The sequence below is a fragment of the Daphnia pulicaria genome, chromosome 11, assembly GCF_021234035.1.
Source record: "Daphnia pulicaria isolate SC F1-1A chromosome 11, SC_F0-13Bv2, whole genome shotgun sequence".
NCBI classification, from domain to species: domain Eukaryota; kingdom Metazoa; phylum Arthropoda; class Branchiopoda; order Diplostraca; family Daphniidae; genus Daphnia; species Daphnia pulicaria.
In genome coordinates, this window is record NC_060923.1 from 1,504,643 (window position 1) to 1,530,458 (window position 25,816).

Below are 25,816 nucleotides of genomic sequence, written 5' to 3' on the forward strand. Positions count from 1 at the left end.
ATTATTAATCCCATCTTTTCGTAGAAATATGTGTTTAAAAAAAAGACGATGAAGGTTATGCTTCAGGCAACACCAGCGCTTGACTTAATTAAATATTCAAATAGTTTAGTGAGACAATAAACCAGTTTGTTGCTTGACTTTATAATGTTGCTGGAATAACATTTTCAGTGATTTATATACATTTGTCTTAAGAATATGATCAAACCCTTGACCAAGCTCTTCATCCGTAGATAATTGTCGATTAAAAAAGAGCTAATTTTGGACGTCCATTTTCCTATCCATTTATCCATCCATCCATGGTCCATCCATCCAAGCAAACAAAACATGGAGTTGCTGCAGGTTACAGGGGAAAGATGCCAGGTTTTTAAATAAGGCAATAAAATCCCTACAACTGATAAGACTGGTTAGGTTATTTACTCGTGTGATGGCTTCTTCATAAGGAACTCTGACAATAACCATATATGAAAGTATGAACATTGCGAGCGAATAATCAAGCAGCACTGTAGATCAGAAATTTCCCGTAAAACAGGATTAAATAACGTTTAAAACGCAACCAAATGCAACGTTGTGCATGGCTGCAATGTTTTGTTGTTCAAAATGCATAAGACTTGAAAAGAAATTTAGCCTGGGGCGTTTTGCGTTCACTAACCAAGTCGATATAAAATTCCAGAGACTCGCCTACGGATGCAGGTGTACACGTTTACTACAGAATTGCTCACCTTTCTGTTCACATTATGGCATCACCAAAGGGGAGAACAATGAACAGCAATTGTCTATTTAGAGGGGGGATTTTCCCGTACCCCTGGTGCAAGAATTTTGGTTCAGTTCCAACATTAATTCGAAAACAGGAAGTTGATGGATAGCGAACGGAAATAGAAAAACTTTCACGTTGCCAATGTGTCGGAATATCTTGCATGATTTTCGGATGAAACGTGCATATGGTGCAATAATATTAAGCATTATGACGTTTTGTGCTTTATTGCAGAGGGTTGGGCAACGCCTGAGGGGCCAACAACTGGATGCGGTATTCGACCAACTTCCCGCTAGTAGCACAACCTCTAATAATCGGAGGCAGTTGTCGAACGAATCCGGCGGAAACGTGTTTTGCTTCTCATTTCATAGTAGGTGTCGTTGACATTTGTTTTACCTTTGATTTTAATTTCTTTGACATTTTTCAAGTCTCTTGAGATTTAGAATGAAGTAAAATGGTGATTATGCAATCATCGTGCCTAGGGGCGTTTTTAAAAAATGTCAATGACACTTGTTCTCTAGAGTCATCATTTTGATGACTGTTTTAATCAAATTTTATTTGCTGGAGGCTTAATATTAACATTTGGAAGGGGGGGATTTGAGTGATCTACCACTTTTTCATTTCCAACCGGACGTGGGTAATTTGATCGTGGATTTGTCTGCCGTTGGCAAAGGGTATAATACTATTCACCGAGTGGTCGACAACTCGTTTTTGAGGATATCAGTTATTAATATTCTTTCATTTGGCCAGCGGGCATCACGAAAATAGATGAAAAACAGATACAGTCTTCTTTCTGAAACTATCCCGATGTCTGGATCAAGTGGGGATACTACGAATCAAGCCCAATATGCAGTGACAATCAAACAGAATACGTGGCAGTGTATTTTAACAACTTTTTGTTTCTTTTTAGAAAATGAGCAAATCTCAAACATTGACCTAAGTTTGAGAAATCTCGTTTTGGTAGTTGATTTTCGTCATGGAAATCCTTGAAACTTGCTCTTTGAAAAGTTGATGGCATAAACTTGGTTCTACTTTTCCTGGTAGCCTTTTGATGAAATCTCTAAAACTTCACGAAAATGTGAAATGATTTCTCCCCGGTTTGCTATTTAGCAGTTTCGTAAAATATCGATAGTAATTAAGTGATTGATTTTTAATGAGTTAAAAATTAACTCGGTCAATGCATCATTCGAACGTTATTTGTGTTCCAAGTGACGTGACACGTCAACATTTTGGGAACAAAGCGAAAGAAGGTTATCTGAAGGTCAAAAGTGGCGTAACATATTCATCCGAGCGGAATGGCGGCCAAAACGAAGCGTCGATAGTCTTAGACTGGACCAATGAGCGAACGATCCAAATTGTCAGCGGGCGGAATACCGGGACCCACGGCGCATCCCCCCCCCCTTTCATGGCGCGAGCAAACGAACGTTTCCCTCCCTCTTCTATAGTTGCCGCTATGCAGACACACACACACACACACACTGAAGGAAGAAGCCTGAACCTTTTTCTGAAATGCAAAGGGGAAATTCAGGAAAAATAAGAACAGGAAACAAAATTTGTCTAGGGAAATTTCTCAACAGCTGTTGGTAGAATATTTGTTGACTTTTTATTTTTACCTTTTGAGGAAAATATCTGCGTGACATACTTTTAAATCAAATACATAAAATTATGGTTGAATCAATTGGCTTGTCTGCAGTTTAATGACGTCAGCACTGCACTGGGAGACTTCAGGACCTGCGCATATGGTTAACTCGTTTTAGGACATATTCTGGGCTGAGTTTTTGAGTTTTATTTCAACACTTTGTTTCATTTTGAAAAAGATGTTTTAATTCTTTTAGAAATTGTCGACGTTTTTCTTTGTCTGCGCGTTACGATGACATGTGCAATTTGCATTTTATGGACGTTGCAAGTTTCAAACCAATGAATTTAGGTAATTATATAAATCAACAATCGATAAATAATAAATGATTTTAAAAAAAGATAGTTCTTCTGTCAAACGTTAACGGCAGGGCAATCGTTCTCAATTCGTGATGTAATCGTTTATTTACTGAACGAGATAAATGCCTTTAATTACTGTTTTACTAGTCTCTGTTCCACCAACAGACAGGGGGGATAATACGGGGATCGGGTACACCATTTGATTTACCGCTCAACGTTCGCTGGATCGCTATAGTTTCTATTCCGGCCACGGGTGGCGCCACCTTCGAAAACAGTTTTAATGCATCAACATTAAAACTAATTCAATTACACTTAACTTTTGTAGCTTAAATCATTAAACTTTAAAAGATGAATGCAAACAATTGAATAACGATAGTATCATCATGTCCAAACATGCCTAAACATCACTTGTACTATTTGATGAATTCGGAAGAGGAAACGATCGTAATTATGTCATGTTTCCAAAATTAGCCCGTCTCCTCCACACATAGATATTTAAATTCGACCAACAATCTTCATTTGCAACCCAGACAAATTGGTGAATTTGTTGTTAAAACATCAGCAATGACCCCGGTCTTTATAAAAGTCTCTTGTGTTGTCGAAAGAAACGCCATAGTTTCGTTTCGAGAAGAGAATCATGGAGAAAAGACGAGAGATTACAGAATGGCCTGGCGTAGGTAAACGATCGTCGCTCCTGAAACCTTGGATGGGAAATAGGAGAGAGGGAGGGAGAGAGGAGAAGGAATAGATAGAGAAAGAGGAGAGAGAGAGCCCTGAGGGGTTTGTAGAAGTCTGTGTTATCCCAACCGTTATTACTATTCACAGGCTAGCGCCAAGGAACCCAAGACCCCCATTTCGAACCTCTCTCTGAACGCACAGAACATCCGTTCTTCTTCTTCTTCTTCTTTTGGGCTCTTGTTCTAGCTAAAATCGGGTTTAGTCGTTTTGAATTCCAAGCTTTCATTTTGGGTTTATTCGTCAGATTGTATTGCAATTCGCTTTCTCCGACTCACTCTCTCTTGGGAGGGGGGCGTTGGCCAGATTTTACCTTCGGTTGGCAAGAGGTCGCCAACTTATTGTGACCGCCTGCGGGTGTAATTTAGATATCGATTTAAACCCAACTTAAGCGCTATCGATTGTTGAGGCAAAAAGGGAGAAGAAAAAAGAGCGCGCCCCTCCAGGTTGTTTTTCCTCCGGCCAGCTAAGAGGAGGTAGACTCGTAGTATCCGTTGTACCAAGAGGATCGTTCAACGTAGCGCTCCTGCTGCTCTAGCGTCGTCTGATCACACTCCGGCGGTCAAATCTTTCGACACCATTTCCGAGCCAGTGGTTGACATCACAAAATCTTCGTTTAGATTTTCTTTGTCTTCAAGATGGTGGACGATGGAAGAAAAGTGGATCATCCAGATCAAGTGATTCTTGAAACAACAACGACGGCTACTGTCAATCCCAGTTTGAAGTTGAAAATCAATTTACGGGACAGACAAGCCATCCGTAAACGCCACCGCAGTTCATCACCGACCAACAGCAGCGATTCTTCATCTACACATGGATCAACTCGATCATCAAGTCGCCATCATAGCTCAGTTAGTGCCGGTAGCATTAGGGCGTCCTCGCTGAAACGAAACCGCAAAGACAACCACCAACGGCGTCATGCGGATGCGGACGAACCCTCAACCCAAACAGAAGATACTCCGCCCCCTTCCTCTAATGGTAAAGACATTCTTTCTGAAATTCCAGTGAGTGTTTAAAATTAATTTATTTCTTCATTTTGGTGTAGTAGGATCTCCAACGGTAAAGACAATGGCGTCCGAAACAGATGGCAATAGACACAATGAAACGAGAAAAGTTCGGGTGAATTCTGGATTGACGGAATCTGTTGCGACGAATAGTAGCGAACGAAAATCTAAATCCAAGGGATCACCTGAGTCGGTAATGAGTAGTATACTACTTGTAGATATGAACGGCGAAAGCACAAGTCCGATCGTTGAAAGCCAAATTGTCGATCCATCTGGCAGTCCGCCAGAATCGCCATTATTGCTTGTTGAAGAGGATAAATCTGAAATTGTAATGAAAAGTTTAACTCTTGAAGCTAAAGTTGGAAATACTGCTGGCAAAATCGTTAAGCGACTGACACGAGAGGTAAATCAATAGATTTTTATTTGTTTTTAAAGAAATTTATTTTACTGATTATTTTATTAATTTAGGAACTGGAACGATTGGTGATGGAACAAATGTGTTTGGCTATCCGTGAACGTGGTGTTACTGGAGAACTGGAACGTAAATTAGAAGCAGCCGATGCACAGCTCGAACGATATCGCCGTCGTTCGGAAGCTCTTCACAAACAGGTAAACTAATTTTCATACAACAATCATTTTTTAAATAAATTAACTTGCGACGGTTTAAATGGATAGGTATCGGATTTGGAACTGGTAGTTCGAAGGTTCGTGTCACAGCAATCGAAAAATCGCAATCAAGTAATTGCTCCGCCCATGAAAATGACGCGTTCCGTTGGTTTGCAAATCAATTTATCTTCTCATCCTAGTATTGCACACCAGGTAGCATTAAAACATTTTTAATTAAAACAATTGATTATAATTTAATTTATTTTTAAACCAAAAAGATTGCTGCACTGAAGAAAACGACTGAAAGTTCTAAACCAGCCGTTTCGATTGTTCCTGCTCTTACCATCAAATCGCCAACTCATCCTTCGCAATCGGTAGCCACGTCGTCTGGATCGACCATGACCTCTCCAAATTCAGTCGCTAATAGTTTGGCTCGCGTACCCATACCACCCAGCTTCACCATGCAGTCTCCGGATATCGCCTCTTACGTGCCACAACAAGCTGTACCACGTTATAGAGCGGCTCCTACCAGAAGATCGGATGAACCACCAAACTCATCCAAGATTGCTACTTATGTCAACATTGGAGGCTTGAAATCTATTCCGGGTGGCGCCAGTGTCGCTAGTAAATTACTCAAGAACTCGGTCAACATCACACCGGTGATTCCGTTGGCTACCAAACAGCAACCGAATCAAGTCAATCCTAATCCTGGTACGGCAGCCGTGCTTGTCCGGGCTCGGTCAGCCACTACTGGTGATCCAACTAGCACAACGTCCGCTCCACCGTCAATTCCGGCTTCTGTTCCAATGGCTCGCTGGTCCAAAGTGCCCGCCTCCCGAGCTACCACAGTTAACAAGGTGACTCTTCCTGGACGCTTGCCCAACGTTATTGACCTGACGGACGAAGATTTGGAGAAGGAAAGAGCAGCTGCTGCCGCCGGTCGACTTGTCGTTCCTAGACAAATGCCCAAAGCCACGTAATAATTTCCCGCTCATATTGATGTTATCAAATAATATAACACTGTCTTGATTTATAGTTCTGCAACTGTACCAAACGGATTTCCTAGTGGGATGCCTAATGGAGTGGCTCGCGGGGTTGCACTCAAATCCACGACGTTGAACGGTCGCTCCCCGGTAACAACATCGAAATCAAATGGAAATTCACCACCCGCCGGTACAATTACTAGAACACATCCAGCGCCTCTGCCGCCTCCTCCTATCGGACCACTAAATCCAGCATGGAAGGCTATTGCACCCAAGCCAACTGTCGACATTAAACGAGTTGCAAATGGTAATTTTATCTTTACATTTTTACCATAATGAAAACTTTATTAATTTTGGTATTTGTATAAATTTTTCAGGAATTGTTTTGTCTTGGACGATGCATGGAAACCTGTCTAACCATGCAGATATAGCATCATATCAGTTGTTTGCCTACCAAGAAGGTGCAAATGATGACTGGAGTGCAAGCGTTTGGAAAAGGGTGGGAGACGTCAAGGCTCTGCCTTTACCCATGGCCTGTACTTTAACCCAGGTAATTTATCATGAAAAGGTCATACTAAAAATGTTTTCTAAGCCATGGGTTTTTCGTTTCATTATTAAGTTTCTCGAGGGCCATCGCTATCATTTCGCCGTACGAGCCATGGACGTCCACGGTCGTTATGGACCATATAGCGAGCCAGGAACCATATTTTTGAATTGACATTTCATTCGTAGAGTTGAATTGAAATTTCATTCGTCGAGTCGAATTGAAATGTGTAAATTTCCCTTATTTTGTGTGAAGATCCTTCTTTCTTATGATTGTTGACTTTTTTCGTCTTCTGAAGTATGACGAATTTACTGCCTATATCCTGACTTTTCGGCATTTTTCAGTTCTTTGTATTGCAGTCGGGTTTTTTTTTGTTTCAAATAAATAAAATATGCAATTTTGCACGTGACGTTTTCTGAAAAACTTATTTTTACCTTACTCGAAAAAATAAACAAAGACAAATACGAGCTCGAAGTTTCCATTTGAATAAGTTTTCAGAGTTATAGATGTAAAACGATGAAATTTTCTACAATAATTTTCTTAACAAAATCTTTCAAGATGTAAGAAAAGTATCGGTTAAGAAATAGTAGCCTATTTTATGCTAAAATCAAACAGTGTAGAAGAAATTTGGCGAAGAGCTTTTATAAATACTCAAACAAAAATTGACAAATTATTCTGAAGAAATCATGGCATTTAGGCTTGGTAGCGTCATCGAATTCATTGCGGGATTGAATTGATTACATGATTCTAAAAACATCATTATCAAATCAAGCTTTAGCGTATTACAGTGATATGATTATTGATTGAATCTCGATTTATTATCACTGAATGTGGATGTGAATTACTGGATTGGATTAAAGAAGTGAACGAAATAAAAATGAACTTGAATGCGGATTCGTTCAGTCTGTAATCATTACCGTGTGGCAGCGTTGGATGAATGAAACGTCAGAGACCAAGACGTCAGCATAGACTTTTCTGAAAATAAATTTTTACCACACAAACAGAGAAATGGCCGGTCAAAGCGAACAGGTATGTATACGTTCACGTCAAGTTTTCTTTCAAAATCTCTTTAATAATGTTGAAAAGTAGTAACCTTTTTATATTCTGTTTTCAGAAAGAACCGGTGAAGGTACTTAAAGTGAACAAGTGGGATGGTGCCGCTGTCAAGAACGCTCTCGATGATGCTGTCAAAGAAGTTTTGGTTGATAAATTCAACTATACTGAAAATTTTGCTCTAGTCGATGGACGATTAGCTATTTGCACGCTTGCTGTCGGAATTGCTGGCTTTGCCTTGTTGTGGGATTATTTACATCCGTTTCCAGAATCCAAGTAATGTCATTGTTGACTTCCACAGATTTATTGAAAATTGATTACCTATTAATTACTTTTGCAGGATTGTTTTACTGGCTTGTGTGCTGGGTTACTTTCTGTTGATGGGAGTACTGACCCTCTACACTACGCACAAAGAAAAGGGGATTTTCGTGTCTGTTTACCAAAAAGATCCTGCCGGAGTTGACCCTGTGAATTCCTGGGAAGCTAGCTCTTCTCTAAACAAATACGATGATCAGTATGAATTAGTTTTATCTTACAAAGATGGAAAAACTAAAAAGGTTAGGGAAGCAAAATCCAAGAGATCTGTTGCTCAGTATTTTGATTGTAATGGTGTATTGTTGATGGAATATGTTGAACCTGAAGTCTCAAAGCTTCACAATGGTTTGTTGTCTGGACGCAAGAATAAATAAATTCTACAAATTCGGTGCAATTAAACTGAATTTCAAATTTAAAAACAAGATTTCTTTTATTCAGTGTATTACCAAGATACCTTTGACATTGTTAAAAGTGCATTAAGAATTTTACCCTATAATCCACACTTTATATTATTAAGATTATTTTATTCACCAAAACTAAACGTTATGAATTAGCGGCTATTTAAACGACATACAATGATCATTTGAGAAACCATACTACATTATTATTAGATCCTCATTTAAGATTTTACATATTTGAACTTGTTAACATTTGATATTCATATTTTTGGAAAGATATATCCATGTATAACATTAAAGAAAAACCAACAGAAAAATTCACGACCCTGAAGAAGTACAAGAAAATATTCCTCGGTTGACTCTACTTAAGCTCCAACACACGAAAAGATTCGATTCGAGAGAAACAGCCACAGGACAAGTTAGTAAAAGCAATAAAAGTATTGGCGGCGGCAAGTATGGCTTCTCCGGCATTCGTACGAAATGTAGATTTCATTTTTCTTCTTGCAATTCGTATGACTCGATTTAAGGTTTCTGTTGGCTTTCGAGTGTCTTTGCGATTTTCTCCATAATTTTATCAAACGAGTCTCTTCCAGTGTAGTCGACACATCCTTGTTCCCAGGCCTCCCGGGAACTCGGAGCAGACGAAACGGCAGCCGCCGCAGCTTCCCCTCCTGTGGCAACCACTACGTGTTGAGGGCTGCCTTGCGGTTGACTATGATGTTGTTCTTCCTTGCTAACAACCTGCTGCCTCTCGTCTTTGACAACAAGCTGCGAGAATTGGGCTGCAACTCCAGTCTACAAAACGTTGATACACAATTAATAAAAGGAATGTTTTTTTAAAACAAAAATGAGAAAAGTGAATCGTTAATGGCCAGAATGGATACTTACACTATCCTCCGCCGGCACTATTGTGGGCAAGCTTAACTTGTAAGAAAAAGAAGAAAGAAGAAGGAAATAAAGACTGTGTCTAGTGTTAGTTGCAAGTTGTTAGTGAAAGACTGTGAAGGTGACCGTGATGTGACTAATAATTTCCAGCTTCAGGAACTACCGACGACAACTAAATTGTACCCCTACTCTTGTGTACGTGAAATACGAACCGACGTGAAACCATGGCAGTATTCCAAACAAAACCAATTTTTTGGTCGACTTACATGTTCGGATTCAGCACTGTCTGTTTGGCCTGAAGCGAAAGAGTTGGGTTCGATAAAAGATGTTGGTAATATTACGGTATTATTAGGATTTGGAAGAATCGGGGGGAGTAAATCATGGTTTGAAATTGGCACATGGGAAAACTCTGTCAAATGGGACGGTCGATTCAGCATAGCAGCCTCAACCGCAGCTTCCTTGACTTCCGCGGCGTCCGAAAGTTGCTCGATAACAACGTTAGCAAGGGTCAAACTTTCACTGTCAATATGAGTTGAATGATTTCTCTCTTTCATGGGGGCTGATAGAGAAACGTCAGGCTGCTCATTCAATTGGTAATGAGGGCGTTGAATGGGGAACTATTTTAAAGAGTTCGTTTGGCACATCGTCAATTTGTTACGAATATTTAGTTTTAAAAATAAGAAAAAACGCAAGAACTAGAGAAATGCGTTAAGACAGGTAAGCTAAAAGGCAAAAGAACAACTTACCATTTCAGAGGATAAGCAAGGCAGGACATGGCTGACGAAAATGCTCCACCAGAGTCCGATGTGATCTCCTGGAACTGGCCTCTGGAAAGCAGAGGCCTCAGATGCCTGCCATGGTTTCGGTGAACCTATGAAATGAACAATTCGAACGTTCTTTCCAAACCTAAAATTGATACGAAATAAAATGCTACTCACTGAACGCTAACATGTTTTTACTATAGCAATTTAACTTACTGTTTGTATGCTGGCCGATAAGAATAGGAGCCTGAAGCAGTCATGTTGTAAATGAAAGGCAATCGTCGACTAATATCTTTAGTGGCCCAGTCTGCAAAGTACGAGTTGAGCAAACCCTGGTCACCACCTGAAAAATTCCAATGATAGTTATTGAGAAACTCTACTGCATCTATAATAATCATTCGAAATACCGTCAAAGCTTCCTTCGGATACAGCAAAAGAGAGAAGTTTGCTGTACGTCTCCAACGAGGGTCTAAAAACGAAGACACCCGAATTGAAGCAGTCGGGCCAGCCAGCATCAGCTGCTGCTGAGAATTCCTCCCTTTCAAAGAGCTCATCACAGTTTTGAATGACCTAGAATGTTGAAATGTTACAATTTTAACTGAATAATCTATGGCTGGAAACATTCTTTACCAGAGTATCTGCATCCAAGAAAACACATTTACTGAAAGCAGTCAAAGCCCAGCAATGCAATTTGGTGAAAGTGATGCCAAGTTCAGGTCTTGCTAACAATGCTAAGTGAGCACTGTCATGTGAATCCATGACATTGACTTCTTGAACTAGGCATGAAACTGCACCAAGTCTATCCCTGTAATTTCATTAAAAAATAATGATTAAAACCAATGAATTTTAAAAAATTAAAGAATTACCTCATTGCAGTGCTGACTTGATCAGTTATCATGACAACTAGTGGCCTTGTTGTATTTGCAGACTTCAAAGAGTGTGCGAGCACCAAGGCTCCCACGGCGTAGGAATCATTTGTTGCCAATGTGACCCATGCTTCAGCTGCCACTGTAATGTAATGAGAAAATTCATTAGAACCCATAAGATTGATGCAGTGTAGAGACAAGGTCAGCCTACTTTACAGTAACTATTTTTAGCTTGTTGTTTTGTTGCAGATTACAGAACATTCCAAAACAAAAGCACAAATAGAGCAAAAATATACTACTGATGTAATAGCAATGCCTTGTAATGCCATGCAACTGGCAAACTCAAACATTTTCTTGGTAAAAAAAAATTCGGCGAATTATTAAATGAGGGCACATGACCATAGTTAAATTTAGCCGTTCTGTCATGCCGGTTGCTCCAGACACCATGAAGTATATATAATATCATGGTCTAGTCAGTTCAAGTTCCTTAAGCAAGCGTAGCATGGCATTTCTTATATATTACTAGAGGAATTTCCAAAGAAAATGACAAAAATTATTGAATACTTACTGATTGTAATTTGTGCGTGTTTGACTGATTGCAGATGCTTGTGACAAAGAACGAAAACTAATAAGGGGTTGCTTTGACGGCGCTGTTACTACGTCTGAGAGAGAATCTGAGAAGATCAGACGAATAGAACAAACTCACAAGCAGAACTCCCGCTCGAGGAGTTTTGGATTCTTTTTATTAACCGGTTTCGTCGTCTTGGAAGGGAGAAGAAATTCAACCGCGGATCGAAATTCAGGCCAGCATCTAGCGGTCAACAAATGAACTTCACCCATAAAAGACAAAATGATTCTTGTTGTCAAGGGCAATTGGCACGTGATTAGCAAATGATTTTCTTACCAGGGGCTTATAGGGCGTATGTTTCCGTCATTTCGTTAAGCCAAAAAAGGTTGAGAACGTCTAATCAATTCAAGGTTATATTCCCATAAATACAGTGTCTGGGTGTATAGCTCGGCACGTGACGTTTTTTTAGAATTTCAATTTACTTACATCTTTACCTGTAAATGAATTTCTTTTACGTTAAATTCTATTTCATCTATTTTTTTAAATCATTTTTATGACATCTTTTTAAAAAGTCACTGAACGTGGTTGATCTGCAAAATCTGCGCAGTAGTTCAATTACGTGGGCGGCGGGCCGTGCTTGAGTGACCGTGAAGGCCGAAATAAGCAGATTACTACAGAGTGCTCAAGTGTCTTGTCTAGTCAGTAATCTAGCCCAAAATAAAAATCGCAGCTCGCTTCGCTAAACTAGTGCCTCAATTTATGTGAATCGAAGTCGATGCTGAATGGAACGTTAAAGTCAATTCATTTCAGCGCATCCGGCCGCGAGTAATATTATACGTTATGCGCGGAATCTAACATTGTTTGACGTCAGTATAGCTATGAAACGGAACGATAGTCACCAGTTCCGTCGTTGAAGCTATAATTAAAAAGTCAGGCGCGAATTACTCTTGTTTTCATCAATAAAAATACGAAGCGCTAACGCCTATCTCTCAATAACACTCGCCTAATTTCGCTCTTTTGCCAAGCTTATTTAAGGCTACTAGTATATTTGCACACACTGACATCCATTTTGAAATTGATGCGTATGGGGGAGGGGACGACGTCAGGTTTTGTGGAATATAGGTACCGGCTGGTGTTAACCGGTTACGCAAATAATCCAGCAAACGCAGTTGGCGCTTAAAATAAAAATATAAAATGCTCATCTTTTTGTTGCAAAAGGTTATGGCAATACAAACTCTTTTGTCAGTGTATTATATAGCTTAAAATAAATGATGTTTTGTTATTTGTCTTTGGTGTGTGTTTCCATTTCCTTTGTTTTTAAATTAATCTCTTTTCCTGGCCAAACTTTTAATCCCGACTACGCAGCTCTTTTCGTGTGTATAATATACGAGACTGTCGCCAATCTTCAATTGATTTGTGAGTTAATCGATTTTCCCGGCGCCACTAATAACTTGCCACACTGCTCAACTGCTGATGAGTTGGATATCTTCACGAATAACATCCAACTGGATATCTGTACGGAAGACACGATGAACTTTTTGTATCGATCGGATCGATCGATGGAGCTGCTGCCTGAACAACATCACCAAGTATATCAACATCACCAGCATACCACCTAGCTAGCAAGGGAGTCGGAAACGTCGCTCATTGTTATTGCACGCGGTTGTTTTCGTACAACTCAGACAATTACGCAATATACATATTTATGTCTTAGAGTGTACCTAATTACTATTGCAGGAGATAATCGGTACGTAGTGTCCACTGTGCTTCAAATATCTATACTAACTTGTGAATAAAACAGGTATGAAAATCAAATCTAACCAATAATATCTGAATAAAAGCTAATAGTTCACGAATCTGTAGGATTTCCTATCAAGTGAAGGAAATCGATCTCGCCGCCAGAGCGTGTCAACTCATATTTAGCCAACCACAAAATATATTTACTATTTCTTTAAACGTGTATAACTCCTAAAGGAAAAACGGGAAAACTCTTTTTTGAATGGATATATAACTGTAGACCCCTGGGAAGTTGGGTAAAAGTCATATAGCTGACACAGCACGTGTCGTTTTATACTGGTTTTGTTTTGATATCATATATAGGGGATATATACACGTATACGGCCGCTCCCATTGCGCATGTCAAAGGCCGCAAACGGGTCTCGCACAAAAACTGCCATGATTACCGAACGAAGCTTCAGCTTCCGAGTCTCTGGCAAACTGAATTGGTGTCGCGTCCTCCTCCTCTCTTCCGACCCTTGGTGTGTTATAATACAGTGTCAGATCATTGCATTATTCAGTGCCTTTCGACCCAAAAATTAGACATTTGACTCCTCTGATTGAAAGCCTTCAGTACTACCCAATATTTAAAACGTCTGCTGCTGTCGAGGTAATACATTTGATTCGCTCTGAAACCAATTGGGTGTTAAGAAAGAACTTGTCTAGTTGTTTTCCATTGCTTCGTGTATTAGTCAGCTAGCCGAGACGACGCTATTGTGTCACTCGTTTATAGTGACTTCATCGGTGTGGCATTCGTGCTCAGTTGCTAACCCTCTTTAATTCACTAAAGAGTATCTAGCTATATAGTCTCCCTCTCCCCCGTTTTGATATAGACATCACGCACATTTTTACCAGGCGTGGCAAGCCGACAGAATCACCTACAGCATGTCTAATCTAATAGAGACAAGTCACATAACCTACGGCACAGCACATCTAATATGAAATCAATGTTTCCGAGAATACAAGTCTTCTACGCGGACACTCAAACTCATATAATAGGTTTTTTTTTTCTGATACACGTTTGATCGATTTATTCGGTCGCATCGTGATATAGTATTTTCTTTTTATTGATGTCCAACATTTCTTTCATTTCCGGTTGTCACTCTGTCGTGATTGAAAAATTTCAATTGTCAATATGACAACTTCGAATGGGCATGGTTATTGATTTTGACATCCGTTATCTCAATATTAGCTAGATTTTCTGAATTGTGCTGCTATTTTTAGCCGGACGTTGCTTATTATTAGTTACTAGTATAGTCTATACTCTGCTAATATTATCTCAGTTTCTTGACGATAAAAACGATGCTAATTAGGCCTATCAATATAATACAAGCCTCCGACAATATTAGAAATCCAGGAAATCATTAACATGCTCTTGTTAGTAGTTGTGCTTATTTTGAAGGCCTAACAACAATATCTAGGACAAAGAATGCGTTTGACAAGCCAACTATGAAACCCAAGGCTTTCTCGATTAGTCATTTCAAATAGTTCGTGCGTCTTCTTATTCGTTCAGAATGTGATGATGATGTAGATATGAAATTCTCTATCAATGATTCTATTGTCAGTTGTGCGGAAGAGCTTATTTCGTCGTGGATATAATATTTGTGGAGAACTTGACATGACCATGTGTTTCCCAACTTCTATTAAAGTCAAAAGCAATAAAGAGAAAACTTTGAAATGCAGAAAGAAGCCGCCACCGCCGCTGATGACTTGGTGTTGTTGGACGAACGTCAACTCATCACAACACACAGCACACATAGAGCCATATAGAGGACTTCCACAAATTCTTCGAATCAGGGAAAACAATTGCTCATCACACTAGTATACATCATGGCGTTCGCTGCAGCTCGTATGATTCTCAAAGACAAGCGGAGGAAACCTTCACGTGAAGAGTATTCGCCCAGAAACCGAAGCAAGGTAGTATATGTATATAATACGGTCTCGTTCGCTTTCGAGTCCTGTGTGCAACACGGATATTTGTGTGTGTGCTGTGCTGCTATCACGCAGAGAGCTCGCCCTCTGCGTCTAATAACCAGAAAAAGCAATTAATGGGGTAGTAGTAGTAGTAGTATAGCCGGCGTTCTCATCATCTTGTATAATGTGCGTTACAGTTGACGCATATAGATGGACGTCCATCATGGTATTATATAAATGTTATACAGCTGCCAATGATGACTGTTTCTCGCTGATGGTCAGCAGCTATATAATCTCAGAATATAACCAACTATAATTTTCTTTTTTTCAAACGGCGGCGGTGGCCAATAAGTATTATATTACCCGGGCTATATTATATACATTACGCCGTGTTTTTGGCGCAAATATGAAATCTGGGCACCGAAATGCGACGGGATATATTATATAAGAGGGACGACGTATATATAATATAACAAAAATCTGTACCTTCATACAACCCAAAGAAGAAGACGCCCCGCCGTCACCTGATGGTCTCATGGCAGGCTATAAGGCTATATGGACCATTTATCGATCGTAGCCATTGCCTAGTCTCTATTGTGGGCTTTTTACAGAATGAGAAAATGCCGAGACAACATCCCTTGGTCCCCCCTCCTTTTCCTCAGGGGCTAATGTTTTCACTGTTCACCCAAGTGCAGTGGGAGTGTTGCCTGTATATATACAACTGAATGAATGAATGAATGATTTCCAACAACTCAATTTGGTAATCAGCAGTAATCCGTATTTCCTAAGTGTCGTAATGTCTTCTTTTCTTGTCCAAAATCGATCGAGCAACTTTCCTAGAGATACATACACAGCAAAGGCAGCAGCATTAACTCTGCTAAGACGCAATATCTCTCTGTACAGCCGCTGTACAGTCCTGTATATATCCTATCTGTCGCTATACTCCACGTCGCTCGATCCCTTTGTTCTTGTCAGCCTCGTCGCACCGTAATATCAACGCTCAAAAACTTAATTTGCTGAAACAATCGTCTTGGAAAGATATGCCTTTTATGTATTATTATTTTTTTTTTGTCGTCCTTCTTTCTTATTATTCTTTTATGTGTACACGCTTGATGGGCAGAATTTTGCTTTTATGTGTACACACAAAACAACTGGAGCGAGCGGTATATCCCCGCGTTGACGTTATATGGTGCTGTGAGTTATGATTTTGTCGGCATATAGGCTCGGGGCAAACAGTCGGAAGGATCAATACACCTGTCAACAATTAACCAGCCAGTTGGGTCCCCTAAGCCGCCTCTTACAAAGAGCAATGATCCCGGAGCCAAGAGCAACTGCCAGCAGCAGTCGGCCAAGTCGTCAGGCAAGAATTCCGGCAATAACCGTAACAATCAAAAGGCCAGCAGCAGCAAGAAGCCCTGCAACAGCAACAATCAACATGACCTAACTGTCACTATTGACTTGGTAATTTCATCCTTTTATTGATTTTACGTATCTATAGGATATGAGATATAATATTTGTTTAATTGGCCAGTCTATAATAAGAGAGGATGGCAGACATCATATCTAGATATTTTTGATAATAGCTTTGACTGTGATTGTAAATTATTGAGTAGTGCACTATATTAATCACGATTATAATTCAAAATTGACTCAGCTGTTCATTTTCTGAACCAATTTTAGATTAGATTTGAAATAATTTTGTGCTCGTGGCTGAACATTATCTATTTAGTCCGTCTATATCTTGCCATTAGCTCTATATATCATTATTAACATGATTAGAAAATTCCTTTATGGATTCACAGTTGTGTAGAATGTGCATGCTGTTTGAACAAAAGAAGGTATATCTTTTCAGCGTGTATATTGGCTAGAGAAGCTTTTGTGTGCCTACATCATAAAAGGCCCCCCCAAGTTATTATATACAGCATCTCTTGTTCCCGGCAGTCGGAGCATGGACTAACAGAAGATCAAGTTGCAGATTTCAAAGAAGCCTTTATTGCAATAGATAAAGACGAAGACGGCCTAATTACTGTGACAGAGCTGGGGAAAGTAATGAAATCCCTTGGCCAACGATCGACAGGTACGAATGATGAATCTGAAACCTCATCATTAGACCGTATATAACGTGATATTGTCATTTCCAGATATAATTGCGTCACGGCCTTCTCATATTATGTGTTTGTTGGTTTTGTTTTTAATTGGCATATCCGGTGTAGCCTAATTAACTTGCATTTCAATCCGTTTTTGTCTATACGCGGGCGGGAAATCTAAGAAGGAAATCTACTAAAAAAGAAAACGTAAAGTTTTTTGGAACGACCTTGTTATAGACATCTAACAGCATGCAAACAGATCAATCTTTGCTCTGTTATTGCGTGTGCTGTGGGAAGGCTTTAAAGAGGTTTCCCATTATCGATTAGAAACAACGACGGATGTATTGATCGTTGACCATTTTCAACTATTATCGATCGCGTGTATAAAATCGTCGAAGATAATGTTAAACTTGGCCTACAATGTCTATGGAACGAATAAGGGTTATTATTTTGGCCTGCTTGCTGTGATTTCGTTATAGATTTTTATAATTCACTCTCTGTTGAAGATAGCAGCTAGAGTAGTTCTTCGTCGACATATGCTCTACATTCTGTGTGCGTTTTATATTCCATATAGCCTATATAGTAGCACTTTCTATAGACAATAGCTATAGTTTTGGCAGCTTAAAACAAAAAGATAAACATATAGGCCTGCATGCTTTTTCTTTAGTCGCACAAAGTGGAGAGCCAAATCGATATGTATCACGATGTCTGAATGGGTAGATTTCGCACAACAATAGAGTAGAACAACAATCTTTCTTTTTGTCTATATCATATAAAAACCACATCTGTCACTTATTTTCTTTTTGTAAAACATCGCGATAAAATTGATATACGGAACGATCTGCTGTAATCAATTATTTGGTCTAGCGCTCTGCGGTTTTTATAACACAGCACCCACGACAAGGGAGAGCGACGGCTTGAATAAGTAAAAGACAATGAATTAATAACCGACCGAACTCTCATCAGGATTATATGCACGGCGTCATACACTAAATAGTCTCCTTATTAATTCACCTTTCTCATGAAACCCCATTATATTGAAATCCCCAAAGAATTCGCAATTAGACAGCAGCCGCTTATAGAACAAGAACACAGTCTATATAGGACTTATATATCTGTGTAGAACACGTGAAATCTATTATCGTGCTAATACCAGGGATTCCAGAATCGATCCGTATAGACGCATCGGCTTTGAACATTGTATTTGTAACATTGCTCGTTCGACGTTTCTCAAAGTATTTCCGACAGGATTTATATAAATGTATACGTATAAGCGCAAAGGTCTCGCAAGTCCCTTTAAAAAAGAAGGGCCTGTCGAATTCCGTGAATTCCTTACAGGTTCCAAATCTCTTCCCACGGGATCTTAAAAAAAAAAAAAAAAAGACAAAAAATGGGATTCCAGAATTGCACACTTAAAGTTTATTAAAGATTGTATAGCTATATTAAGCCGTAGAACTTTGCAAGCTCCTTTGGATAATACCTATAAGGCCGAAATAACAAGCAGCAAACGTGATCTTTTTAGAGGGGGTTGTCATGGCCGGTCATGGCGATATAGCATATAGTCTATCTGTATATCAGGAATGTTCTCTTGTCACAGTTATGTAATTCTCCCAAACAGTGCAAAAGAAAAAAGAAATTAAGAAAAAGTTGATTCGAAATTTATTTTTATGAACGTTTTCTGTTAAAAGACAAAGAGTTGAAGACTCTGGTGCGCGAAGTATCAAACAGCAATCTACGCAACACCGTCGAGTTTAATGAATTCCTACAATTGATGTCAAAGAAACTGAAGAATGATGGATGCGAGGAAGAGCTACTCGAAGCTTTCCGGTAAGTTTTTAATATATTCAATAGCTTATTCTAACCAAACTTATGATTACATACGCAGTGAAGAGAATATAGAAGAAGCGAGAACTTTTCCCTTTCTAAAGAACTTTAATTTATGGAAAATTCCCGCTTGAATTATACTTTTAAAAATGAAAGCCAATCGAAATGATTGAAATTCTTTTAGAATTTGAATCTTCGCGACATTATTAAATACATACAGCCCTTCAAAACTCCGAAAGGAACTCGCCTTGAATTTTTTAATTCATCAGCGACTTTTGAACTTTTCCAGCAGCCATCAGAGGCGTAGTTTTGCATACATTACTTTATATGATTTGACATCAGCTATATATCCCAACACCGACATAGTAATAGTTATACCAGGAATATTGTCCCCCAAGGGTGTTTGACAAGTTGGGAGAGGGTTGGATCATGTCTGCCGATCTGCGCGACGTCATGCAACACTTGGGCGAGCGGCTGTCCGATATTGAAGTGGACGACATGCTGAAGGAAGCCGATCGTGATAATAACGGCCGCGTTTTCTATCAAGGTATATAGGCTATAGTGTACACACTTACATGTCAACAAACGTGTTTTCGAATGGTTAAATTGATTCACGTTTCTTCTTTTACATCAATGTGTGTATTGTATAGCCTTGATCTATAAAAAGTTGTGTATTTATATTTACTCTATTTTTAAACAGAGTTCGTCGAGCTGTTGACAAAGTAGACCATCATCAACCCACAAGTATACAAAAGGGAAATATCCACTGAAATAACAGCACTTATTTTTGGAAACGAAACGGCGAAAGTAGCCGATAGCTACAGTAGCCTATTATATCTTCTATGAGAAACCATCGTCAACACGATGGCAAGGCCAGCAGCAAATCACCTTGCCGCGTGTTTGCAGCACAAATCGTAGAGATGCGCGGATGCCAAATTGTCCGCTTTATCGTTCCATGATGCTGGTGCCAAATAAATGTGGGTGTTTTTGCGCAAACGTTATTCTCCAAATGGCAATATCTATTATATGAATAATATATATTCTGTGTAAATGTTTCCATGTTTTGTTGTGGTTAATGTTTGATTTCGATGTTCCATTGGTTCTATTGCATTTTGACGCGGAGCTAGTCCAAGTCATTCCATCGTGTTTCACATCAACAACCAAAAATGTTGTCCTCTCTTTGATGTTCATGTGTGCGTACGTGTATTGTCTGATTGTGTGGGCTCACGGGAATTCTACATAGAGAACGAGACTTTCCTAATTAGGTTGTTCAAAAGCTCAGCAATTCACTAGCTGTCGAAAACTCTCTCATCAGTGGCTATATTTTAGAACCCGAAGCCGTTTGTTGATTTTGAATGTTAAATTACACTTCGGTTCAATTGTTTAAAAAACCAAACTAGCATCAAACTACTGGGTAATAGACCCGTTGTTGAGTATTTTCAAAAGTTAAGTTTTCTGACTGTCCTGCATTTTATATATGTTGTTGAATCACTGACTGAGCTGCCAAAACGTTCAAATAAACAATTTGAAGGAAAAGATAAAACTATCAAGTTGGACATATTGCAATTTATTTGCGGTCTCTTCCTAACTTTAGCCCGGCATCACAATACAAGTCATTTCGAATTGATGTGGCAGTAGCCTACGGTCTGTATATGGTTGTGTGTTGCCGTCTATATTCGTTCCTCGAAGCATTTCCGAGAAACCGCCAACGAATGTGTGAAATAAACATTTCCAAGAAGTCACGCTCGCACGCAAACGCAGTTGCCTAGGCGACTGCGGCAAAGGCTTTTGTCGTAGTTCTAGGACCCATGAAAATGCCCCCTGCTGAGAGTCAAAGAGAGAAGTAACCTAGCTAAAGCCCGAAACTCATGATGATGAAGGCATCAGCTGAAAGCAAGTTTGCTCGAACACATATAGCACCGACCAAAAGAAAAAAAAAAGAATTACTCTTCCATAACCGTAAATTTGGATTACCATTAGAAGTTGTGATACTATACAGCTCCGCAAGTCTTTTTCAGCAGATGTCTGTGCGCTGTTATTATAAAAAAACCTCCTGCTTTTTTCTATCATCTTTTTCTGCGTCTGAACATGAATTCACTTTACTCTAAAAGTGGAAAATAAATACGGTTGCACAGTTTCCTATATGCTGTGAGACTATAAGCTGACGCTGATTTGTATTTTTGCGCGCAAAAGCGCTTTAAAGAAAAACTTGGACTTTTATTCGCTTAACTTTGTTTTGGCGTTTAGAATAGGCCTAGTTGTGTGTAGTTTTGTTCCTCCTTTAATTATTAAGTTGTGAAAGTGACGGGGTTCTTTTGTAAGAAATGTGTGAAGAAAAAGTGAGAATCTGAGGGGAAAAGAATCTACTAAAGTGCTTGTCTAACAGTGCAGAACAACGATTGTTGTAAAAAAAAATACAAGACACGCGAGGTATATTAATGATAGCTTTATAGTGTGGGCTGTACTACTTGTTTGTGGGAGAACATAAAAATTCTGAAATTCCTCCTGAATAAATTCCGAGAAAAGTAAATAAAACAGATCACACATAGACGCAACGGTTGGGAAAAGCTCCGAGAGGTGCCGAAAGTGATGGCGGCAACGACCGTTGACGCGTTTGTGCATAGGCCTATATGCACAAATAGAAAGTAAATGTTTAGTAAATATTTAGTCACATCTTACAAAAAGGAAGCTAAAGGGGGAGGGGAAAGAGGATTCGTGTCCTTTTTTATTGATCCTGGACGAGAGAAACACTCAATGTAGGTTGGCTCTTTTTGTGCTCCTCCGCGTCTATATAGGATGTAGTCACTTCAGTTTTTTTAATATAAGTTGAGCCATAGTTGCGTAGAAGAGTCTGTCTACCACTCTACCTATTAGGCCTATATCCACACCCAGCAGCAGCATAACTAGAGATGAGCTATACGGACGGAGCGCTAGACAGAATGAGACGAAACTATTTCATAAATCACGTTGCCTTTAAGATATCATACGCGCGGTATAAAAGGCAGCGCAGCAGCAAAGAATTCATTAGTGCGTGTGGGTGGCTATACAACTATCCCTTGGATTACGTAATATAGGCCTATATAGCAGGCCTATACACGCATCCACAAAATCCATCTAGAAGTATTGCTGCTGATAGTTTCAAATCATTGTTGCAAAACATTCATTCGGGCCACACATGGTAGCTTAGAACTCTATGTTCGCTATATGTAGGTCTTTGTAGGATTCCACAAAATTTTAAGTAGATGAAGATGTATATATCCCGTATTTTTAGGCAGAGACCGTGTAAAACAGACAACCCAATAGGAAGCGATGCAGCCCTGAAAAAAGAAAAAAAAAAATCCCTTCATGTTCGCCTAAAATATTTATTCATGAGTCGTGAATACATTCTATTCCATGTTAGATTATTCAGTTTATCGATCGAGGATAGTAGAATACAACATCAGCTTTTACATTAAAAATATGCGAATAGTATAGGCGAATACGCATCGACTTTGATAGAGTGATGAGTGACATTATAGTTATGTAACAGTAGGCCTATCCTATTTATGTATAGATCGGAATACGCATCAATTTTTATTGATGGTTATTAGCGTAAGTATGGGAGAACTATTCAAAAGCATCATTCAGAGCAACTCCAGTTTTGCAAGAGTACAACGGAGATCGTCGTCTATATAAAGATGTAGGCCTACATGATCACACGAAAAAAATGTATGCTGATTGGACTAGGCCTACATAGGAAACTGTAAATCAGATTTTCAAAAAAGGAATGGTCAGTTTATTATATTTTAAAATATCGATCCCTGAATATCTTAAGAATATGCAGCATTATTTCGTTAAATTTGCTGAAGTTTATATCGGTTTATATACCTAGGCTATTCAGTATTCACACACCCTGCTGGTAGATTATCCCATATACATGAGGTTAAACATAATCCCTGAGGCTAAGGCTTTAGCCTGCCGAGGGCCTTAACAGGGTTCCCGTAGACCTAAAAAAGTCTCCCTGGAAGGAAAGAAAAATAAAACAAGTGCAAGGGCGACGTGGGGCAGCGGGCACTTAAGTCGCCCTTTATGGAAAATGATCAAAACATCCTCCTAACAAAGCTAAAAATGTTCGTCATTGTGCCATAAAACTGATCACCACTCACAAACCGATAAGGAGGTATTGAACAGAAAAGTGAAGAGACAACTAAACCCCGTGAAATGAAGTGGCCTTAATGGGAAACTCGCAAGCGCAGTAAGGGATCGGATTAAAATGTCGTTCTTTTTTTAAATTAATTCTGATCAGTGTGCAAAAGTAGAAGAGTATACAGAGTACAATAAAATAAAAAATAACGACAAGAAAATGAAGCACAAGAATGCCTAATTCCAGAGCCATAGATACCTGGTCGGTTCTCGGCTGTGTTGGCTTCCCTATCCCGGTTTCAGGGTAAACGTATCCCCGATTTTCAGACATTTTAGGGCGGAGCTTGTCAGAAGTTGTGAAGTGGAAAAATGAATCAGCGCCATCTAGTGATAAGACGTTGACTTTCAAATAATACTTTCGGCGGCCATTTTTGTGTAATATGTGAATACGTTCGCCATCATCGTGTATTACGTGAATGAAGCCTAACCATAATTTCTGTAAAAATGGTTGGCAGGCGTGCTGTTCCTGGTTGTAAATCAACATATTTCAAAGGAAATCAAAAAGAAAACGAGGTTACCCTGTTTGCAATTCCTAAAACTTCATTATCAAAATGGCGAGAACTAATTCCATGTAGTAATTTGACGAGTACATATTTGCTCCCATCATTTTAACGAAAGTGACTTTCAAACAGGGATTGAAATTTTGAACGTGTTCCATCCTTACAAACGGTGGACTCTTAATGCTGGAGCAATGCCCTGGAAACCAACATTTTCTGTTAAATGGTAGTAATATTGTATGTTCTGTACAATCTGTAATGCACAGAAACCGAACCATTTTCATTTTAGATACATCTAGTCAACAAGTAATGCAAAATGTTGATGTTTTCAAATGGAGAAATAACGTAAGTGGTATTTTTACATATGTTTATTTTGTTTAATATTAAATAACAATTCTTGAATATATATTGTAGTGGAAGCTCCCTGGATCATGTGTGAGCTAATGCAGTTGATGGTCAATTTGTGGCATGTACTCTATGAAGCTGAGCCAAACTATGCTACGTTTAACAAATACGCCCGAGTATTATGCTCCGTCGCTTCACACATTCACGAATCCAAAAGCATCATTCAAGCAGCTCAGGAGAAGGATTTGAAGACCGTCTGGTTTGTTACCCCTCCCTGCATGCTGAATGTTAAATTGATGCGACAGCTCGTTGAAGTCTCATCCCGCTTTGTGAGTAATCTTCCCGATCTAAAGGATCATTTGGCAGTAGTTGAAAGTTCCAAAAAGAAATCCTCGGCTTGCCCAACAGAACTTAGTCGAAACTGGGAACGAAGACACAGGTATATGCGAGAACTTATGGACCAAGAAGAGACAAATGTTTCAACCAGATATAATGTGCACAAATTATTGTCTTTAGCTGAATGTGGTGTTTGAAATAACAATGACAATTTTGTTTGCATACAAGGAGAACCTCGTGATACGATTTCTTTTATTTTTCATATCCACTACAGCATTTCTTTGCCATTAGATGTACATATTTGTTTCCCACTATAACGCAGCCAACTTAAAATTTCTAGACGGGTTGTTTAAGGAGAGTGGTGTAACGTTCAATCTTTGATGCCAAACTCATGTCGATGTAGCGATCTCCAAGGACAACTACAAGTCCACCAACAATGGAGGGATCCACCTTGGTTGAAATCTTGAGACTGTCCTTTCTGCAAGAATCCAGAAAGAGCGGCAGTAACCTCTTTCAATGTAGCAGCATCCAAGGCCTTGATATAAGAATAGATTTTTTTAAACATGTAATTGTTTAATGTTTTTTAGATTTATATTTTACCTTGGCTGAGGTGACCTCACATACAACTTCACCTCTGAATGCAGCCATCATGTTAAAGAAATGGCCAGTGACAACATCCAATTTGTTAAGTCTTCCATTCTCAGCAAGGAGTTCTGTAATCATAAACATATGAATAACAATTAGAATGAAGTGAAAACCAATAGAAAAGAAAAACTTACCAAGGAAGTTGCCTGTAACAGCACTCATTTTCAATTTCTTGGCAACTGAAATAAGAGCATCTTTCTTAAGTGATCTCTTCAAAGTGGGGTTGGCAATGAATTCTGCCAAACGAGATCTTTGGCAATAGTTGCATGAAAGTTCTTCAACTCGCTCTCAACTTTGTCCAAAGATTTCTGTTTGGAAGCAGCAGAGTAGAGTGCTGAGGCATAGCGACCATACAACCCAAAAACTTGGACTGGAGCCTATAACAATTACACAATTAGGTTAAAATGTACCTGTACCACACTCACATGATTTACCTTCACCAACTGCTGGGATGATGAACTGGTGCTGAAGTTACGAGCCTAATAGTTGGAAAGTAAAAACATTCATTGAAAATAGTACAACATTTTATAAATTACGGCAAATTAATTTAGGATTGTGCGAAAACAACCGGCTATTCAAAATCGAATATAAATTCGGCTTGAAACTTAGAGGTTTGACAGTTGGATATTTCTACCTTTTTATTATTGTTCACTTCATGTAGAAAAGTAAGCTGTGATTGGCCAATGAGTTTTTCATAGACCCTTCCTGATTGGCTGGCTTCACGTAGTAGCTGACACACTCACTAGAGGCGCTCATCCATGTTTCCAAATCGGACCACGTTTACCCTGAAACCGGGATAGGGAAGC

General features: G+C 39.2%; 4 protein-coding genes and 1 pseudogene across 8 annotated transcripts; 3 read left to right on the plus strand and 2 right to left on the minus strand.

The window, feature by feature from the left end:
• The first annotated feature begins 3,487 nt into the window (after window positions 1-3,487).
• On the plus strand, window positions 3,488-6,967 carry LOC124315168 (activating transcription factor 7-interacting protein 1-like). Of its 2 annotated transcripts, none has more exons than XM_046780636.1 (8): window positions 3,488-4,399; window positions 4,467-4,828; window positions 4,894-5,034; window positions 5,101-5,244; window positions 5,310-6,007; window positions 6,068-6,321; window positions 6,392-6,564; window positions 6,634-6,967. In XM_046780636.1, exons 1-8 carry the CDS (start codon window positions 4,060-4,062, stop codon window positions 6,730-6,732), a joined length of 2,211 nt encoding a protein of 736 aa, XP_046636592.1. In that variant the 5' UTR covers window positions 3,488-4,059; the 3' UTR covers window positions 6,733-6,967. The 2 variants fall into 2 exon arrangements, with proteins under 2 accessions (XP_046636592.1, XP_046636593.1); XM_046780637.1 differs by having other exon boundaries at window positions 4,470-4,828.
• Window positions 6,968-7,445: 478 nt separating this feature from the next.
• LOC124315618 (probable signal peptidase complex subunit 2) lies at window positions 7,446-8,340 on the plus strand. The gene is made up of 3 exons (XM_046781405.1): window positions 7,446-7,587; window positions 7,673-7,887; window positions 7,952-8,340. The coding sequence occupies exons 1-3, from the start codon at window positions 7,567-7,569 to the stop codon at window positions 8,298-8,300; spliced, it is 585 nt and encodes a 194-aa protein (XP_046637361.1). The 5' UTR covers window positions 7,446-7,566; the 3' UTR covers window positions 8,301-8,340.
• A 96-nt stretch (window positions 8,341-8,436) lies between these two features.
• Window positions 8,437-11,590, minus strand: LOC124315305 (glycogenin-1-like). 4 transcript variants are annotated; one of them, XM_046780888.1, is made up of 9 exons: window positions 11,405-11,590; window positions 10,837-10,978; window positions 10,601-10,775; window positions 10,378-10,540; window positions 10,187-10,313; window positions 9,956-10,115; window positions 9,476-9,826; window positions 9,213-9,248; window positions 8,437-9,119 (listed from the first exon to the last, which is right to left on the minus strand). In XM_046780888.1, coding segments are annotated over exons 1-9 (1,428 nt in total). In that variant the 5' UTR covers window positions 11,406-11,590; the 3' UTR covers window positions 8,437-8,846. The 4 variants fall into 4 exon arrangements, with proteins under 4 accessions (XP_046636844.1, XP_046636845.1, XP_046636847.1 ...); XM_046780889.1 differs by lacking the exon at window positions 9,213-9,248; XM_046780891.1 differs by lacking the exon at window positions 9,476-9,826 and having other exon boundaries at window positions 11,405-11,584.
• Window positions 11,591-13,608: 2,018 nt separating this feature from the next.
• On the plus strand, window positions 13,609-20,386 carry LOC124315552 (calmodulin-A-like). The gene is made up of 7 exons (XM_046781307.1): window positions 13,609-13,790; window positions 14,864-15,097; window positions 16,316-16,555; window positions 17,036-17,171; window positions 18,870-19,008; window positions 19,404-19,552; window positions 19,706-20,386. The coding sequence occupies exons 2-7, from the start codon at window positions 15,011-15,013 to the stop codon at window positions 19,729-19,731; spliced, it is 777 nt and encodes a 258-aa protein (XP_046637263.1). The 5' UTR covers window positions 13,609-13,790; window positions 14,864-15,010; the 3' UTR covers window positions 19,732-20,386.
• A 4,190-nt stretch (window positions 20,387-24,576) lies between these two features.
• On the minus strand, window positions 24,577-25,766 carry LOC124316002 (annotated as a pseudogene).
• Window positions 25,767-25,816: the final 50 nt, after the last annotated feature.

Coding starts and splice junctions, on each gene's coding strand:
- LOC124315168 (XM_046780636.1), top strand. CDS start 4,060: ATGGTGGACGATGGAAGAAAAGTGGATCATCCAGATCAAGTGATTCTT. Junction 4,400..4,466: donor TCCGCCCCCTTCCTCTAATG/GTAAAGACATTC, acceptor ATTTTGGTGTAG/TAGGATCTCCAACGGTAAAG. Junction 6,565..6,633: donor TGGCCTGTACTTTAACCCAG/GTAATTTATCAT, acceptor TTCATTATTAAG/TTTCTCGAGGGCCATCGCTA.
- LOC124315618 (XM_046781405.1), top strand. CDS start 7,567: ATGGCCGGTCAAAGCGAACAG. Junction 7,588..7,672: donor TGGCCGGTCAAAGCGAACAG/GTATGTATACGT, acceptor TTCTGTTTTCAG/AAAGAACCGGTGAAGGTACT. Junction 7,888..7,951: donor CATCCGTTTCCAGAATCCAA/GTAATGTCATTG, acceptor TTACTTTTGCAG/GATTGTTTTACTGGCTTGTG.
- LOC124315305 (XM_046780888.1), bottom strand. Junction 10,776..10,836: donor CAAGTCAGCACTGCAATGAG/GTAATTCTTTAA, acceptor ATGAAATTACAG/GGATAGACTTGGTGCAGTTT. Junction 10,541..10,600: donor TCTTGGATGCAGATACTCTG/GTAAAGAATGTT, acceptor TCAACATTCTAG/GTCATTCAAAACTGTGATGA.
- LOC124315552 (XM_046781307.1), top strand. CDS start 15,011: ATGGCGTTCGCTGCAGCTCGTATGATTCTCAAAGACAAGCGGAGGAAA. Junction 17,172..18,869: donor CCTTGGCCAACGATCGACAG/GTACGAATGATG, acceptor TTCTGTTAAAAG/ACAAAGAGTTGAAGACTCTG. Junction 19,553..19,705: donor CGGCCGCGTTTTCTATCAAG/GTATATAGGCTA, acceptor ATTTTTAAACAG/AGTTCGTCGAGCTGTTGACA.